The sequence below is a fragment of the Panthera onca genome, chromosome B3 (assembly GCF_046562875.1).
Source record: "Panthera onca isolate mPanOnc1 chromosome B3, mPanOnc1 haplotype 2, whole genome shotgun sequence".
In the NCBI taxonomy this organism is placed as follows: domain Eukaryota; kingdom Metazoa; phylum Chordata; class Mammalia; order Carnivora; family Felidae; genus Panthera; species Panthera onca.
This window is the reverse complement of record NC_138344.1, coordinates 86368120-86386397: the sequence shown is the minus strand read 5'-3', so window position 1 is coordinate 86386397 and position 18278 is coordinate 86368120. Positions and strand designations below refer to the sequence as shown.

General features: G+C 36.8%; 1 protein-coding gene across 1 annotated transcript in view; it reads right to left on the bottom strand.

Annotated features, from left to right (window-relative positions):
• The window catches only part of TTC6 (tetratricopeptide repeat domain 6), a 201928-nt gene that overhangs the window by 102112 nt on the left and 81538 nt on the right, over positions 1–18278 (bottom strand). Inside the window, exons 6-7 of the mRNA XM_060619579.3 lie at positions 16832–17026; positions 3899–4040 (exon numbers count right to left, since the gene is read on the bottom strand). Of these exons, the coding sequence (XP_060475562.3) occupies positions 3899–4040; positions 16832–17026 (337 nt within the window). The remainder of the gene's footprint in view (positions 1–3898; positions 4041–16831; positions 17027–18278) is intronic.

The following is an 18278-nucleotide window of genomic DNA, read 5'->3' as shown; positions in this document are numbered from 1 at the left end:
CCTCTATTTTCAATTTCTTTCCTAAGACTTCTATTTCCTTTCTCTTTATTTTTATAATTGAGATATAATTGACATATAACATTATATTATTTTCAGGTGTATAATATAATGATTCAATATTTGTATATGTTGCAAAATGATCACCACAATAAGTCAGGTTAACATTCATCACTATATATAGTTACAGAATTTCTTTTCTTATAAAAAGAAACTTTTAAGATCTACTCTCTCAGCAGCTTTCAAATATGCAATACAGTATAATTAACTATAGTCTTCATGCTGTACATTACATCCCCATGACTTATTTATTTTAAAACTAGTAATTTGTAGCTTTTGATTGCCTTCACCCATTTCACCCACCTCCCCACCCCTCACCTCTGGCAACCACCAATCTGTTCTCTGTATCTATGAGCTTGGTTTTTAGGAGTTTGGCAGGGGGTTAGATTCTATATAGAAGCAAGATCATTTGTCTTTCTCTATATGGTTTATTTCACTTAGCAAAATGCCTTCAAGGTCCATCCACGTTGTCACAAATGGCAAGATTTCATTCTTTTTCATGGTTGAATACTCCTGTGTGTGTGATTGTGTGTGTGTGTGTGTGTGTGTGTGTGTGTGTGTGTGTGTGTGACATTTTCTTTATCCATTCATCCATCAGTGGACACTTACATTGTTTCCATGTTTTGGCTATTATAAATAGTGTTGCAAGAAACATGGGGGTTGCATGTATCTTTTCAACTTAGTGTTTTAATTTTCTTTGGACAAATGTCTAGAAGTGGGATTGTTGGATCATGTGGTATTCCTATTTTTAATTTTTTAAGGAACCTGTTTTCCACAGTGGCTATACCTACTTACATTCCCACTAACAGAGTACAAGAATTCCCTATTCTCCACATCTTCATCAACACTTGTTATTTCTTGTCCTTTTGATAACAGCCACTCTAAAAGGTGTGAGGTGATATTTCATTGTGGTTTTGATTTGCATTTCCCTGGTGATTAGCGATCTTGAGCATCTTTTCATGTAACTGTAGGCCATCTGTATCTTTTCTGGAAAAATCTCTATTCAGATCCTCTGCTCATTTTTTAATTGGATTGTTTTTTTGCCTTTGAGTTGTATGAGTTCTTTATATATTTTGGATATTAACACCTTATCATATATATTATTTGCAAATATATTCTCCCAGTCTGTAAGCTGCCTTTTCATTTTGTTGATAGTTTCCTTTGCTTTGGAGAAGCTTTTTAGTTTGATATACTCTTACTTACTCACTTTTGCTTCTGGTGCCTTTGCTTTTGATGCTAAATCCAAGAATCATTGCCAAGACCAATGTTAAAGAGCTTACCACCTATTTTCTTCGAGGAGTTTTATGGTTTCAGATTTTACACTCAAGTCATTAAACCATTTTTAGTTAAGTTTTGTGTATGGTATAAGATAGTGGTCCAGTTTCATTCTTTTGCATGTGGCTGTCCAATTTTCTCAACATCATTTATTGAAGAGATTGTCCTTTCCCCACTGTATATTCTTGGCTCCTTTGTCATAAATTAATTGACCATGTATGTGTAGATTTATTTCTAGGCTCTCTATTCTGCTCCATTGATCTATGTGTCTGTTTTTATGGAAACACCATATTGTTTTTTGTTTTTGTTTTGTTTTATTTATTATTTTGACAGAGAGAAAGAGAGAGAGTAGGGGAGAGACAGAGAAAGAGGGAGAAGGAGAGAGAGAGAATCACAAGCAGACTCCACACTGTCAGTGCAGAGCCCTATATGGGGCTCAAATTCATAAACCATGAGATCATGACCTGAGCTGAAGTCCAACGTTTAACCAACTGAGCCATGCAGGCACCCCTTTACCATACTGTTTTGATTACTATAACTTTATATAGTTTGAAATCAGGAAGCATGCTGTCTCCAGCTTTGTTCTTTCTCAAGATTGCTTTGGCCATTCAGTATCTTTTGTGGTTCCATACATATTTCAGGACTGTTTATTCTATTTCTATGAAAAATGTTATTGACTCTTGATCTTATTTATTTACCCTTTCTGTTTTAGGTGACCCTCCACTGGGCTTCCTCTGATACCATCAAAGTGGGGAAGGGGAGGTGTGGTCATTACTGATACTTGGGGATAGAAGTCCAAGATCCCCATGTGGTTTCAACTGACAACAAGGAGGGGGATCTCTTTAACACTCTGTTAAGATTAAAGTCCCAGCTCCACATGCAGTCTTCTTTGATATGACCCTGGCAGGGGTGGAAGAGTGCCTCATTAACTCTTATCAGGAGTTAAGTTTCAATTTCCCAATAGGCTTTTGATGGTGGGGGGTAGGGCCACTGTTTTTCCTTTGGTGTTTAACTGGAATAGAGCAGTTACTGTCTAAAACTTTTCTGTCTTTCTGGGCTACCCCTTTCCTGGTTCTTTGGCTAAAGAGAGCAGGTTTTTGTTGAGGCTTTTTTTACCTTTGCCTATCTTTGCTTCTATATTAACAGCTTTTTCAACTCCAAGTCTAGTATATATGAAGCAAAAAAGAAAACCCAAGGAACTAACTCACAGCCATGTCATTTCTTGCATGCCAACATTTCTAATTAATGTGCTTTGTTCTCCATTTTTCTTTTTTTTAATGTTTATTTTTGAGAGAGAGAGAGAGAGAGAGAGAGAGAGACTGTAAGTGAGGGAGGAGTAAAGAGAGACAGAGACACAGAATCCAAAGTAGGCTCCAGGCTCCATGCTGTCAGCACTGACACGGGGCTCGATCTCATGAACCATAAGATAATGACCTAAACAGAAGTCAGATGCTTAACCGACTGAACCCCCCGGGCGCCCCTGTTTTCCACTTTTCAAGACTCTTTTATGTTTGTAACATCCAGCATTTTTAATTGTACTTAGCAGGAAGAATAGGGAAGAGTAAAAATACTTTTTCTCCATCTTCCCCAGAAGTAAAAATCTTGCAACAACTTCCAAGAAACTACCACTTGTTAAGTTTTGGCATATTAACAAAGGAAAATATCCATTATTATGTTAAAAGTATGTTAAAGTAATATTTTCCAACTACCTATCTGTGTGAGACCAGAATTTTCCTCATATATTTCAACCAAAACAACCTACCACAAAATTGAATGCAGAAGCAGTCATGAGAATCCAGCCATCTTCCAGCAAGCTACACATTAAAGATTGCAAAACATGTAAGCCAACCCTAGTTTTCTCATTAAAACTTTGTTTTCAAAAATATAATTATTTTTCATAAAAATGCATTTTATGTTAACATATTACTTTATTAGTGTTATTTTTTTAATGTTTATTCATTTTTGAGAGACAGAATGCAAGTGGGGGAGGAGCAGAGAAAGAAATACACAGAATCAGAAGCAAGCTCCAGGCTCTGAGCTGTCAGCACAGAGCTGACGTGGGGCTCAAACTCATGAACTGTGAGATCATGACCTGAGCCGAAGTCGGACAGTTAACCAACTGAGCCACCCAAGTGCCCTATTAGTGTTATTTTTAATAAATAAAAAATAAACATTTAGCATTTTCTCAGTTCTAATTCCCAACATTTGTTGTTTGTTTGTTTTTTGTTTTTTAAGTTTATTTATTTTTGAGAGAGAGAGAGCGAGCGAGCAAGGGAGGGGCATGGGAGGGGGCGGACACAGAGGATCCGAAGTGGGCTCTGCACTGACAGCCCAATGTGGGGCTGGAACTCATGAACTGTGGGATCATGGCCTGAGCTGAAGTTGGACACTGAACCGACTGAGCCACCCAGGTGCCCCAATTCCCAACAACTGTAAATATCAATAGATATAACCTACATAAATAATTATTGAGGTCCTCAAAAATTCTTAAGATTACAAAAAGGGTCCTGAAACCAAAAGGTTCAAGAGCTGTGAGGTAGAGAAAAGTATTAAGGTAAGCTCTTACTTCCTCTCCCAAGAGTTGTAGGTGTGGTTTCTGAGCACGCTGTCTAGTTCCTTGTGCCAAATCAGGTAGTATCACTGGTGGTGTTGGAAGGATGGCAACATATTCTTGATTATCACCCACAACAGGATTTCCTTGCAATATTCTACAGTATGATAAAAAACAATACATTGGTTTGTTAAGTCACTGATGAGACTCATTTCATACCTCTGCTGAAATAAACACACCGACATTTGATATCTGTAATAAGCAGAAATTGTGCAGAAGTTAGACAGTCTGAAATGGGAAATAATTCAAAATAATTTTTCTGTGGTTCTGCATACATTTCAATAGTAACCTTCATGATGGTTTTACTATATTAGAATAACAAATTCATCCTGTAAAAGTCTGATTACAAAAGAGGTAAAAAGGTCTCTACCTTCTGATGGCTAACCTGCTCCCCACTCAAAGCCCACAGGAAATGGTCTCATTTCTTAGAGTGAAGTAAAGTGTCAGCCCAAGAAGAACTGCCTTCTCACATTAAAGTTTTCTCCTCTTGACTCACATCTTGCCAAGATGAACAAAAAATCTTTGGCATTTATCTTCCTTTCTAGGCTACAAACTATATATATATATAAATTATATAAAATTATACAAAAAATATAAACAAAAATTATAACACAAAAAATTATAATATAAAAATTATAAACAAAAGTCTTAATTAAGCCAAAGACATAAGCTAAATGAAAATTTGAAGGCAAGATGTGTCATTAATGACTAATTTACGAACTGCTTTAAAATACATTAATTTTGTATTAAATTTGGTATTAATTTGTACTAATTTTTATAATTACTGTAAAAGAATTATAAAAGGAGTATAAAATGAGCCTGCACAGACTATAGCTATATCAATTTCACACGGAAGCCAGTGTTCCACTTTTTGATATACCCTTATGTGAATAGGCAATCACTTTATGAGTCATCAAATGTGAAGACTATAAGTTCACAAACCACCCAACTCACTTTAGTTACTTAATAATATGCTGAAACCTTCATATTCTATCATACCAGCTCTTAAAAAAAAACAGGTCCACCCAAAGTTAGGCTCATGGAAATAGGGCTTGCCAAAGTAGAGTCATGGAGAAAAGCCTCCTATCCCAACTAGTCAAATATTTGAATTCAAAGAGAAGATAAAGTTCAACTGCCAATATGGTGAATATAGTAGACGGCCACTCAACACCCAATTATCCTCCTTCTAATGTGCTTTCCTGAACTACTGAGGATGAAGAAGTAAAAGTCTCTTGCAGCCAGTGTCCTAGATGTGAGTTAGGATCCACTAATGAGATGCACTCAGCATACAATTTGGAAAGCAGAAGGTTCTGATGTTTTTGTTAGCAAACAGTCATGGCAACATCAAGTTCTACTGTAGCAGTGTTTCAGTTAATAGTAGTCCTTTTGTAGGTTGCTTTTCTTTTGGGGGGGGGGGAGGGGCAGTGAGCAGCAAGCATATCAAACAGACATACTGTGGTTTCAGAGTCTAAAGCTGTAACAATAGAAGCCACCAGATCCCTGAATCACAGCTAGGGTGGTATGTTGCCAGTACTGGCTTCCAGATTTACTACCTTCCTGACTATGCTAGAAGCAGCAGCTTCCTTGGCAGCCATTTAAGCATGCTGTGTGTCATCTCTGGAAACCCTCCCTGCCTATAGCCCACTTTCCCAATCTTTCCATTGGTTTTATAAGTATCAAATTCTCATTACTAACTCCCTCTTTGCCTAAAATAGCTAAAAATATTTCTGTTTTCATCAACTGAATCCTGAATGGTATGTATAGGAAAAACAAAGAACAGGGTGAAGTCTACTGGCTGCAATAGTGAGCCTAGAGACTACATATATCGAAGTCAGTAAAGTATTTCTGAGATCATGAAGGACAGGCATGACATAAGAAGCTACCTTGAGGCACTGCTGTATTTTTATCTAGCTCTAAGCCAAAACCAAGGTAGTAAGAGTAATTCCCAACTTACTGTCTTTTCACATTCCAAATGTGCACTAATGAAGCTGACACTGTGGTTGGTGGGAAGAAAAATGAAAGAAGTCATTGGAGTGCATAGTGTTGGTAGACATGTATAGAGGACCTTAGTGAAAGGCTACCCAAGATTAGCAAGTGTTCCTACAGGACAAAGAGTAATCAATTACTTTGAAAATTTTCTCCAGACTTTCCCTTCTTCCTTCTTTATATCCAGAGAGAAGAGCTAATCCTTTCTAGAGTTCATTCTCCTGTTTGGAAAACACCATTTCGGATTGAAAATCTCTTCATACCCAATCTCTCCATCACTCCCAGCAGTAATCACTGGTTCTGCTCCTTCTTCCATGGTGTCTCTCCTGTCCACTGCATTTTCTCTCATCTGAGTCCTACGATATCATCTTTGCTGGTCCCTTACCTCTAGACCTTCCCTCCTCCAATTCATACTATATACCCTGCCAGAGATGTCATCACTCACCCCCTTTCCAAATACTTTAATGACTATATACACTGTATAAACCCAAGCTCCCAGGCTTTGCATTTAGGGTCCTCCACAGTCTGGATACCATCTACTTGCCAATCCTACTGCCCTCCCCTAACTCCTGGCCCAACCTACATTCACTATGTAGAAGGTGCCTGAGGTGCTGAGATTACTTAGGGACAATAGAGAAGAGAGGCAAACCAGATTACAATACAGTATGGCTATGAAAATAATGAAAAGAAGGCTTGCAGATTGCAGCTCCCTCATGAAACGTTTATAAATCCCCCTCTGCCCAGTAAAAATTCATCTTTGCTTCCCTAGTTTTTCTGCTGCATTTGATCGGATCTTTCATTGTAGAATATGCTATTTTTTATTCTATGTATTTTTTTCACAGTAGACATAGACTGGTTTGAAGAGAAAACTGATTCTTATTCATTTCCTATCTTCTGTGATGCAAATGTAGTACATACTGAATACATATTGTATTTTGGCTCAGCAAGAAAAGTCTCACAGCCTCTGTGAGTTCCCTGTCCCAGGCTCTATCCCAGGGAACTGAGAAGCACAGGTCAGCATGATGTATTGCAGTGGTTCTCAAAGTGTGTTCCCTAACGCAGCATCATTAAAATCACATACAAACTTGCTAGAAAATGCAAATTCTTGGCTGCCCATTATACCTAATGAATCAGAATCTCAGGGTAGGACTCAGTCATCTGTTTTAACCAGCCCTGCAGATGATTCTGATATACACTGAAAACCAGTGATGTACTACAATCTTTCCTAAAACAGCCTGATTCTAAGAATATCCTGGGAGCTTGTCAAAACTATAGCTTCCCAGATACCTCCTCTAGAGATTCTAATTCACATGTGGGGTAGGTCACTTCTCCTTCCTAGGTCTCAGTTTCTCCATCTATCTATAGCAACAGTGATCAGGTCTTTCAGGGTCTAATGCTTAGAAATAATATATGTGAGAAATGTCACATTGTACATGTTCAATTATTAAGTAATTAGTAAGTGGCTGATATTCAATTATTATTGCTATTATCATTGAGGATATTAAATGAAGGAAACATGCCCACCTCTCTCAGAGTGAGTTAAGTTTCTTTACTTGTCCCCCATGGGCCAGAGATATAACATATATTTCTTATTGTAGGTTGCTATCAAAGAAGTTTAGAAAACATTTGCTCTAACCTGTGAACACTTTTTAAAAATCTCTGCATACATATTCTACGAGTCACATAAAAGAGAACATGAGCTCTATCCTATGAAGCATAAAGAAGGGTTCTCCCTCCAGCACTCTCCCCTCTTCTTGGATGTGACTCTAACAGAGAAGTTCCCCCGTCACATCTTTGCTTTCCCTTCCTTAGTGAACTTAAAATCTTGCTTGTTGGGGTACAAAACCTGTTAAAGGCTTCACAGGATGATGCTCACAGTTGCTTTTATACAACTCAAAGAAGAGGTGTACAGGGATATTTTCAGAGTGCTCATGTGCAAAAGTTGTGTCACAAAAATACAGGCAATAGAGTATTATATTCCACACAACATTTTTAAAGTACTTGTCACAAGCCACTGAATTGATTTCACAACCCCATATTAGGTCACAATCTACAATTTAGAAAATAGTAACTTACAAAGAATGTTATTTGAAAAGCAAACTCCTAGATCTAGAAAAGACTTTAAGAGTTCATCTTCTTGAAGATTACAAATAATTTTCTTTACTATAGTCTTCAAAATATGTAGCAGAGGTAATGAACACTTTGAACACTTTTTAAAAATTGAGGGAACCATAATCTTAATAAAATGATAAATCTAAAGGAGAATAAGAGTATAACTATGTAGATTTTATTTTTTTATAAAATATGATTAGGGAAGTGGGGGATTTTATTTTTAATCATTGTAACTTCATTGTTACATGCAAACAGTGACATCTGGTGGAATGATATTGCTTTGCTTTAAAAAATTTCAGCTTTCACATATTGACAGTTATGAAATCAGCTAAATGTCCAAGTAATTCCTGTTTTTATATATCTATATAAAATAAAAAATACACTAATCTAATAGCTTATTAAACTTTTATAGTGCATAGTAAAATGACTTCTGTCATTCCAATCTGTATTTTTTAAATATGCTGAAGTCTTCCTTAGGTATAAGGGGTATTTGTTAAAAATGGATACAATGGAAATCTAACGGAGGTTACTATTGATTCTACTTCTAACAACTGTGATTTGGACTGCAAAATTTACCCTCAGTTTCCTCATCCATAAATATGAGAAGGTTAGGCTAAAAGAAGGATAAGATCCTCTTATGGCTCTAAAACATGTACTTTTGTGACATATGCCCATCTAGACCTCAGACAGGGATTAAGTCTTATGTGCTTTGGCATAATATCTTGGGTCACTGCCTGGAGTATGTACCAAGGAACAAGCTAAGTAAGGTATGCGGGTAGGGCCAGGATTAGATTTAACCACTGAGGAATGGAAGACAATGTAGGAGATGGGGAAGAGTGGGGGAAAGTCAGTTCCAGATACCCACAGTGGAAAGTAACATACAGCAGAAGATAAAACACAATATTCCAAATGTAGTTTGACAGACCACAGGTGGTGGTGCACTAGAAGTAGTATCAGAAAGTTCTAGCAAGGGATGATGGCTCATTCTGGTGGGGAGAAACCAGTAATGGGGAAAACAAAACCAGGCGGTATTCAGTGCAAGCTACAAGTAAATAAGTAATTAATATCAGGGAAGTCTACCATATTTAGCAAGGTCCCAGCCCTGGCCTAGTGCTCAGAAACAAGATTTCAGTTCTTAAGAGGGAATAAGCACTATAAGAACTTCCACCCCAATAGAAGCAGAAGCCCTGCTTCCAATACTGGGTCACAATGGATCAAATAACAAAACACAACGGTAAATAAAACATGCATATCTCAAATTACTCAACTAGAGCTCCTCAGATTCTTCCTAGCTTACATCAAAATTGGTTCTGAAAACAAGATGAGAACAAGTATTCAGAATGAAGCATGAAAAGAAAAAAACGAGAGGGTCTTCACAAGTTCACAAAACGGTGGAATACAATGGAAACCACATTTAGAATCAAAGAGATCTAGGTCTGAATCTTAGCTTTTACCAGCCCTATACACATGGACTAGTCACTTACACCTACTTTGAACTACATTTTCTTCACTTGGGAAGAAAATACATAATTTTCCATTTTCATATTCAAATATCAGCAAAATATTTAGAAGATTCAGATAAAATCTTTAAAATGCAAGTGCACTTTATATAGCTGATTTGTCAACTATAGGTAGTAGAGATAGTAAGTCAAAATAATTACCCATGTGCCTGTATTTCAGTTTCAAAGTAAAAATCTTCAAAGGAATATAAACTACGAAAACAACACCCTTAATGTCATTTTTGTAAAATGTATATGTAAGTGCATGCACAGAAAAAAAAGGCCTGGCCTAGAATAATATTTTTAAATTTTTTTATGTTTATTTATTTTTAAGAGAGAGAGACAGTGCAAGTGGGGGGAAGGGCAGAGAGAACCAGGGAGACACAGAATCCAAAGCAGGCTCCAGGCTCTGAACGGTCAGCACAGAGCCCAACACAGGGCTTGAACTCATGAACCATGAGATCATGACCTGAGCCGAAGTCGGATCCTTAACTGACTGAGCCACCCAGGCGCCCCTAGAATAATCTTTATCATATAGAATAAACACTGGAAAAGGTCTGCTTCTGGTATAATAGTCTTAACAATCACAGAGAAAATGTGTAAAGGCAAAATTCTCATAACCGAATCTACCCCACCCCCAACACCTTTCAGGATTCTGAATGACTAAATTAGTAATATAAACCTGCATCTTCTGGTGCTCCTACTTAAGATCTAAACATAGTATTCTAGGGACACCTGGGTGGTTCAGTCAGTTAAGCATCCAATTCATGATCTCACAGTCATGGAATTCAGCATGGAACACAGAGCCTGCCTGGGATTTTCTCTCTCTCTCTCTCTCTCTCTCTCTCTCTTTTCTTTCTGCCCCTTCCCTGCTTGGGCTCATGCAAGCACTCTTTCTCTCTCAAAATAAATAAATAAATCTTTAAAAACTTTTAAACCCTATCTTTTTTTTAAAAAAAGCAATCCATTCCCAAACATGTTCTAGTGACATTATTTAAGGCAAAACTTAAAGTCCTAGAAGCATCCAGGAGGAGTAGAGAAGAAACAGATTACTTGCAAATAAAATAAAAACAGGCTGCTTTCAGATTTTTATCTCATAACATCAGATATCAGATGATACAAACAATAAATACATAGATATATGTCGGCAAATATGACAGATTATAGGAAACAGCAAAGAACTAAAACAAGAGAGAATATACAAAGATGACAAAAATAATACCCAGTATAACTGATAATGGCAATAAATGCATATGGGGTGATCCAACCTGTTATAAGAAAAAAATTGATTGGCTTAAAAAGTATTCTAGTCTATGCAATCTACAAGCAACACAACTACTAAAGATTAAAAATAAAAGGGCAAACATACACCATATAAATAAAGCAAAAAATAGGACAAAGTGTAGTTTTACTTTTTATGGAATTAGTGTACAATCTATAATGAAAACAAAAGGACTACAGTTAACAATTTCTTGAATTTTCTTCCACACATACACAAAAATGTGTATATAATCACATATCTTTTAATTTACTTCTATCTCCTTTCAGTGCATGGAGCACTACCTCGTTCTTAGTCATGATTGCAATGCATCCCATCACTGGATGCACCATAAAAAAATATTCTATTGATAAGCACCTAAGTTATTTCCAGTTTTTAGTTATTATAAGGACAATGAACATCCTTCTGCATGTATTTTAGTAAATTACAGTCATCAGCATATAGATGACATTTAAAGCCATGGTCTTGGATAAGATCACTTTGGTAAGTATGGGAGAAAAGAGGTGCCAGTATAAGTTTGGGCACCCCAATGTTTTGAAATCAAAAGATAAGAAGACACCAGCAAAGGAGACTTGAGAAGGTATAGCCAAGGAGACAGAAAGAGAACCAGAAAAGAGTATAGTCCCAAAGGTCAAGAAATTAAAGGGTTTTAAGGAAGAGTTAATGCAACTGTGCCAAATGCTACTAAAAAGTCAAAATGAGGACTGTGATATCTTACAGCAAATCTGATCATGTCCTTCTTCCTCAAAAAACTCTATCAATGGCTTCCCAATACACTGTGAATAAGAATCTCTTCCCCAAAGCCTCATATACATGCCCTCACACACCTACAGAGAATCTGTAAAATCCTACATGATCTGATTCATGCCTTCACTCAACCTCCACTGCATCACTGCTCCTCCCGTTCTCCAATGCTGGACTTCTTTCCAAATCTTAGATGAGTTCCAACTGTCCACAGCTGACTCTCAAACTTCAATATGCCTTCAAATCATCTGCTTTTTTAACAACTTCCCAAGTGATGTTGATTCACTCTCAGGTTGCAATTTAAGTATCAATTCCTCAAACCTCCCAAGATGATCAGGAAATCTTCCAGTTTCCACAGCACCCTGCACCTCTGCATATTAATTATCCCATTCACGATAAGTAATTTACCACCTTTCTTCTCTGCCAATCTCCATATTCCCTGAGGGCAGGGATTATTTCTCTTGTTAGCAGATGCTTCCCTAGGGCCTAACTCTATGCCTGCCACACAGTAGGTACACAAAAAATATATGCTGATTGATTTAAGTGATTAGTCAGGTCCATATTTCTTGACATGGAAAGATAATTACAACACAGTTAAAAAAAATCAGGTCACAAAACGTACACAGCATTATCCCAGTTTTGTTCTATCTTACTTATTTTCATACAGAAAAGTCTGGAATCATGTATTTAAGAATGTAAATAGTATTATCCCTGGATAGCAAGATTTTGAATAATTGTAGGGTTTTTTGCATTTTCTTGCATATTTTTCACATTTACTAAAGTATTGTCTTTTTATTGTTATTTTATAACAACAATAAATAAGAGGAATTATTTTGTTTAATTATTTTGAAAATAAACATTAAATTCTGACACTTAACCTTTGGTTTTCCAATTATTGCAGTTGCCACTATTTTAACATATGGAGCTAACAGTCTGTCCACATTTTTTCAAAATGCGATTAAGAATTTCTTTTGTAACGTGAAGCCAAGTGGAGAGTTAGGTCTGGGATCTATAGCCTAAGCACTGCTTCCCACCAGGAAGCTGGCTGTAAGGTGAACCTGACTTGAGAAGGTCAGCCAATGTTTGTAAGACAGCATTTTTTGCCAACTCTCTCTTTATTGATGCTGGATCAACAAAATACACAAGCAATTTTACATAGACAAGTCAGTAAAATAGGACATAAGTCCATAAATAGACTCAATAACACATTGGAATTTAAGGTATGAGAAGCTGCCATTTCAAAATAGTGAGGAAAGAGGATTTATTGACAATAATGATATTATGCAATTGACTAGTCACTTGGTGGGGGGAGGAATAATGCTTATTCTTCTCATCAAGTTAATTACAGATGGGTCAAAGTAAGCTATAAAATGATAGAAGAAAATATGAGAAAATACATTTAAGTGTAAGTGTAGAAAAGCCATTTCTAAGAATGAAACCAAGACTAGAACGCATAGAGAATGACTGCTAGTTTTTACTACATAAAAATTAAAACTTCTGGAGAGCATAAAACACCATAACAAAGGTAGAAAGCAAACAACAAAGTAAAAGAAAATGTCTACTATATATAACAAATAATTAAAATCTTTAATATAAAAAGATCACTTATAAACCAATAAGGAAGAGATGAATGATGACCCAACAGAATACGAATTGATAATTCTCAAAAGGAGAATAACCAAAAGACATCACCATCATTTAAAGTGAAAAAATATATACTAATAAAAAGATATGTTTCCTCATCAGATTAGAAAAAAAATGAAGCAGATTGACAATTAGTTATTTGATAAGGGTAAAAGGAAATGGACATGATAAGTTGTTGGTAGAGTATAAGTCTGAATAATTTTTCTGGAAAGAAGTCTGGCAATATGCATCAAAAATTTTAGAGCAAGGGGCATCTGGGTGGCTCAGGTGGTTAAGCATCTGACCAGCTCAAGTCATGATCTCATGGTTCACGAGTTTGAGCCCAGTGTCGGGCTCTGGGCTGACAGTGCGGAGCCTGCTTGGGCTCCTGTCTTGCTCTCTCTCTCTCTGCCCCACAGTGCGGAGCCTGCTTGGGATCCTGTCTTACTCTCTCTCTCTCTCTGCCCCTCCCCCACTTGCGCGGGCTCTCTCTCTCTCTCTCTCTCTCTCCCCCAAAAATAAACATTAAAAAAATTTTTTTAAGCAAAAAGTTTAATAACTAATTCCACACTTGAAATCTTCTTACATTGCAGTTTGGTTAAGTTGGTGAATAATATGAAAATATTTAAATGTTCACACACAACCCTGAGTGAAAAATCAGTCTATAGAATGCCGTACATGGTTTAAACACATGCACATACAGGAGATGTTAGAGGGCTATTCACCAAACTGTTAACTTAATCTAAGTGTTTAAACACTTTTAATGATTTACCTTATTTTAAAACACCAAATCTAAAATTCCATGCTAAGAATTCTAACTAAACAACTATAAACTTCTCTTTAAAATACAGAAACTTTAAAAGCAAAATTATAATTCACATGAAACATTTTTATAGTTCTCAACAAAATTACTGTTTAGCAAAATAAACATAAGTTTCAGCAATATATTGCTATTTTAAATAAACTTAAGTATGTACCTATCTAGTCCATTAAAATATTCTTGGTGTTTGCCACAAGTAACAATTACTATATGGAGAATTGGGAAAGCATTAAAATTATATAACCACAAATAGTGTTAGGCTTCATAGTTAACTGTTCATCTCACAGAAAAACCAAAAGCCACCAAATGAAAGGGTATTCATTTTGTGTTTACAATTACCTTTCTTGAGAACACTTATTAGTGCAGAAAAAATTATACATTTCTCTGAACTTGTAGGCTCAGCAGACAGATATATTTTGAAAAGGTTAAGCTATGTTTAGCAAGGTAATCCTCAAGAGATGGATGCCAGAGAATTAAATATTCAGTGCTTAAATTAACTTCTTATTTGGTACTTAGGAACAAATTGCCAAGAATTATCATCCTCAAATAGAACATTTATTGACTCTCTTGGAGAAAGCAAGATCTACTTGAAGAAAAAAAAATTTTAGAATTTGAAAGATCCCAGTATTTTTAACACTTTACATGACTACTAGAAGCTGTGACACCTCAAAATGATGCTTAGCTACAGTGCTAATGGAAATGACTCAAAACAGTGGGTTCATGACTACTAGATTATGGTTATACCTTTATTTTCCACTTTCAGCTTTAGGCTTTCCAAAGACTACACTGCAGAACTGTTATTTTCTACCAGAGAAACTGGAACAGTTTGGTAATTTCCAAAGTTTTTCACATATAATTTGTTTCAAAAATTTCAAAACACTTACCTGATAAAACTAAAAGACAGGTGTTTAAGATTTTGAGTAGCAAATAAATCTCTGAAAAACATTTTTGCCTAACTAGAAAATAAACATGAGAATGGCCCTCTTTTAGGAATTCAAATTGAATTTCATTGTGATTACTGAACACAGGGAAACCAGATGTTTATTTATTTTTAAAAGAGAGAGAGCATGAGCAGGGGAGGGGCAGAGAGAGAGGGAGACAGAGAATTTAAACCAGGCTCTGTGCTTGCTGTCAGCTTAAAACCAGACATGGGGCTGGAACTCATGAACCATGAGATCATGACCTGAGCAGAAGTCGGATGCTCAATGACTGAGCCACCCATGTGCCCTCAGATGATTTTAAAGCTTGAAAGAATGCAGTAAAAGTATTAACAATTATCACTAAAAGTCAAGTTTGAGGAAATGAGCTCAGAATACACCATGAAAAGAGTTGAGAAGTTACTAATAATTCTGTGATAGTTTGTGTAATTAAAATGGTCTTTTAAAATATTCTCACAGGTCTAAAATACTTAAAATATAATACTTAAAATGTCTCTATTTAAATTAACTTAATATTTAATGTTTTGAATATTCTTAAACATGTAGTAGGTGATTTTTCAGGATTCCTACCAGCTCTTATCAAAGGCAAGAGACTTAACAAATATGCATTCTCAATGGGCAGGTGATATCAATCCCAAAGGGGTGAATGTTGGTGCCTGGGGAGGGAGATGATGAAAGCTTACTCTTTTTATGTATATGGCATGTGCGTGTGTGCACACGCGCGCGCGCGCGCACACACACACACACACACACACACACACACACACACACATGACCATGAGATGCACAGTATATCCAGGGTATTAAAATGTAATGGGGAAAGGCAATTGGGAGAGAAAAAGTGAAAAAGCCTTCCTTAAATGGTTGATCATAAAAATTTTTGAGAAAAACTAAGCCACTTAGACACATCTGGATTCTTATCATTATCTAGAGATAAGATCTTTGGCAAGCAAACGGATATTATGGAGCCTAAGCTTCTTCAATAATAAAATGGAAATGATGACTGCTTACAGTTGAAGATTTAAAAAGGAAAGATGCAAAGTACATCACGCAGTACTAGGAATGTGGTTTCTACTAAACACATGTGAGCTTCCTTCCCTTTTCTCCTCTCTTTTGAGGATGCTATAAATTACATCCTATCCGCAAAAGAACACTCAGATGCCAAAGGAAAATGAGACACACAGAGAAATGGAAGAAACTCCAGAGGCAATGACTTTTGAACATAATCCCTGGACTCAAGTATTCCCAATGATGGTGTGAAATCTAAAAGACTGACTTTGAATCCAAATCTATGATTTTCTTAACTGTGTAAGCCTGGAAGAGTTGCTTGATTTTTATGAACCTCAATTTTCACATCTGTACTCCACAGAGTTGTTATGAAGAACAAATAACATAATGTATGTGACTCTCTTTGGTAACTAGATGCCACTAAACTAAAGCTACCTTATCATGGGCCACGGTTCATGTTAATAATAGTAGGAAATGAAGACACTGTCCTAGACTGTGTACGTGCTGGGAAGGAATGGAAAAGGACAAAACCTGCTCCTCTCTAGTCTCTAAAAACAGAATCGTGTCATCAAAATCTAAACCTCAAAGGTAGAATTTGACAGTTTAAATCTACTTTAAATTTTTTTTTTCAACGTTTTTTATTTATTTTTGGGACAGAGAGAGACAGAGCATGAACGGGGGAGGGGCAGAGAGAGAGGGAGACACAGAATCGGAAACAGGCTCCAGGCTCCGAGCCATCAGCCCAGAGCCTGACGCGGGGCTCGAACTCACAGACCGCGAGATCGTGACCTGGCTGAAGTCGGACGCTTAACCGACTGCGCCACCCAGGCGCCCCTGTTTAAATCTACTTTAAAAGAAAATTACCAGTGGAACTCTTACCTGTCTCTGCACTCTTCATCTGTAGTGTGATCATCTAAGAAAGAGGTTCCCAATATCCCAAGCAAAGTACTGTGACCTTTCTTGTCAGTTGTATGGTACACTCGAGAAGCCAAGTGTAAGTTGACAGGCAGCTCCTGGGCTGGGACAGTGGTGCACAGATCATGGAGGGTAGAAGAGGAGTAGTCTTGAGGAATTCTGCAGCAAAGAAAAGAAAGGGGGCTTCTTTGATCATTTTGTGATCTTTTGATATAAAATACATTGACATTGACAGTTTAGGCTCTAAAAAGGGTGTCTAAATGTATAAGATTTAAAACTATAATAATGATTTATAATGAATTTAATATCACAACTGGGGACCCGATCTTCAAAGTTATATACCCAACTTTCTGCTGAAGATCTCAACCTATAGGACTTACAGATACCTCAGAAACATGTTTAAAAGCAAACTCATTACCATCCCACCCAAATGCCTTCTCTCCCGATTTCTGTAACTCCTTTGGTGACACCATATCCAGCCATCATGCATTACTTCTTTGCTACTCTGCTCAAATGCTAATGTCCCTGAAGAGGTAGAACAAGGTAGTACATTATCCATTAACTAGCATCAATAAACCCAAGTTTATGCAGCATCCCCCTTTCCACTATGCTAGAACTTGCCTCTCTCCTGCCTTTCCAAAGCAGAGAAGAAGGCATGAAGATCTTTCTTAATTTCCATTGTCACTTGCCACCCAATGAACAAACACTAATTGAGCAAGTACCACTACTACTCTATGCTAGGTGATTTACACACATTCTCTCCAACTCCCACAATGAACTTATATGGGAGGTATTATTATCCTTATATTAGAGCAGGCTTATTTTGGAGAGCTCATAAAATTAATGAGTAACTGCTAGGATCTAAACACAATGCTGCAGACTATAAGACAACTTTTTTCCTATTACTGCCTGTTAATGACCCCTGAGGTAGATGTAGCCCCTATCCAGTTCTACTCCATCCCCACCCCCCTACTAAAATTATACTCTTACATTAACTAAATGATGACCTTTTCATCAAATCAAACCAAATGAACTTTATTTTTTTTAATTTTTTTTAAATTTTTTTTAACGTTTATTTATTTTTGAGACAGAGAGAGACAGAGCATGAACGGGGGAGGGTCAGAGAGAGAGGGAGACACAAAATCTGAAACAGGCTCCAGGCTCTGAGCTGTCAGCACAGAGCCCGACGCGGGGCTCGAACTCACGGACCGCAAGATCATGACCTGAGCCGAAGTCGGAAGCTTAACCGACTGAGCCACCCAAGCGCCCCCCAAATGAACTTTAGATCATGTTCTCTATGATCTACAAGACACAGTTGACAATATCGATGACTCCTCCTGAAATGGCTCTTTCTTTGTGAGATTTTTAAAACCTGTGTTATCCCAGCTTTCCATCTACCTCCAAAATTCAT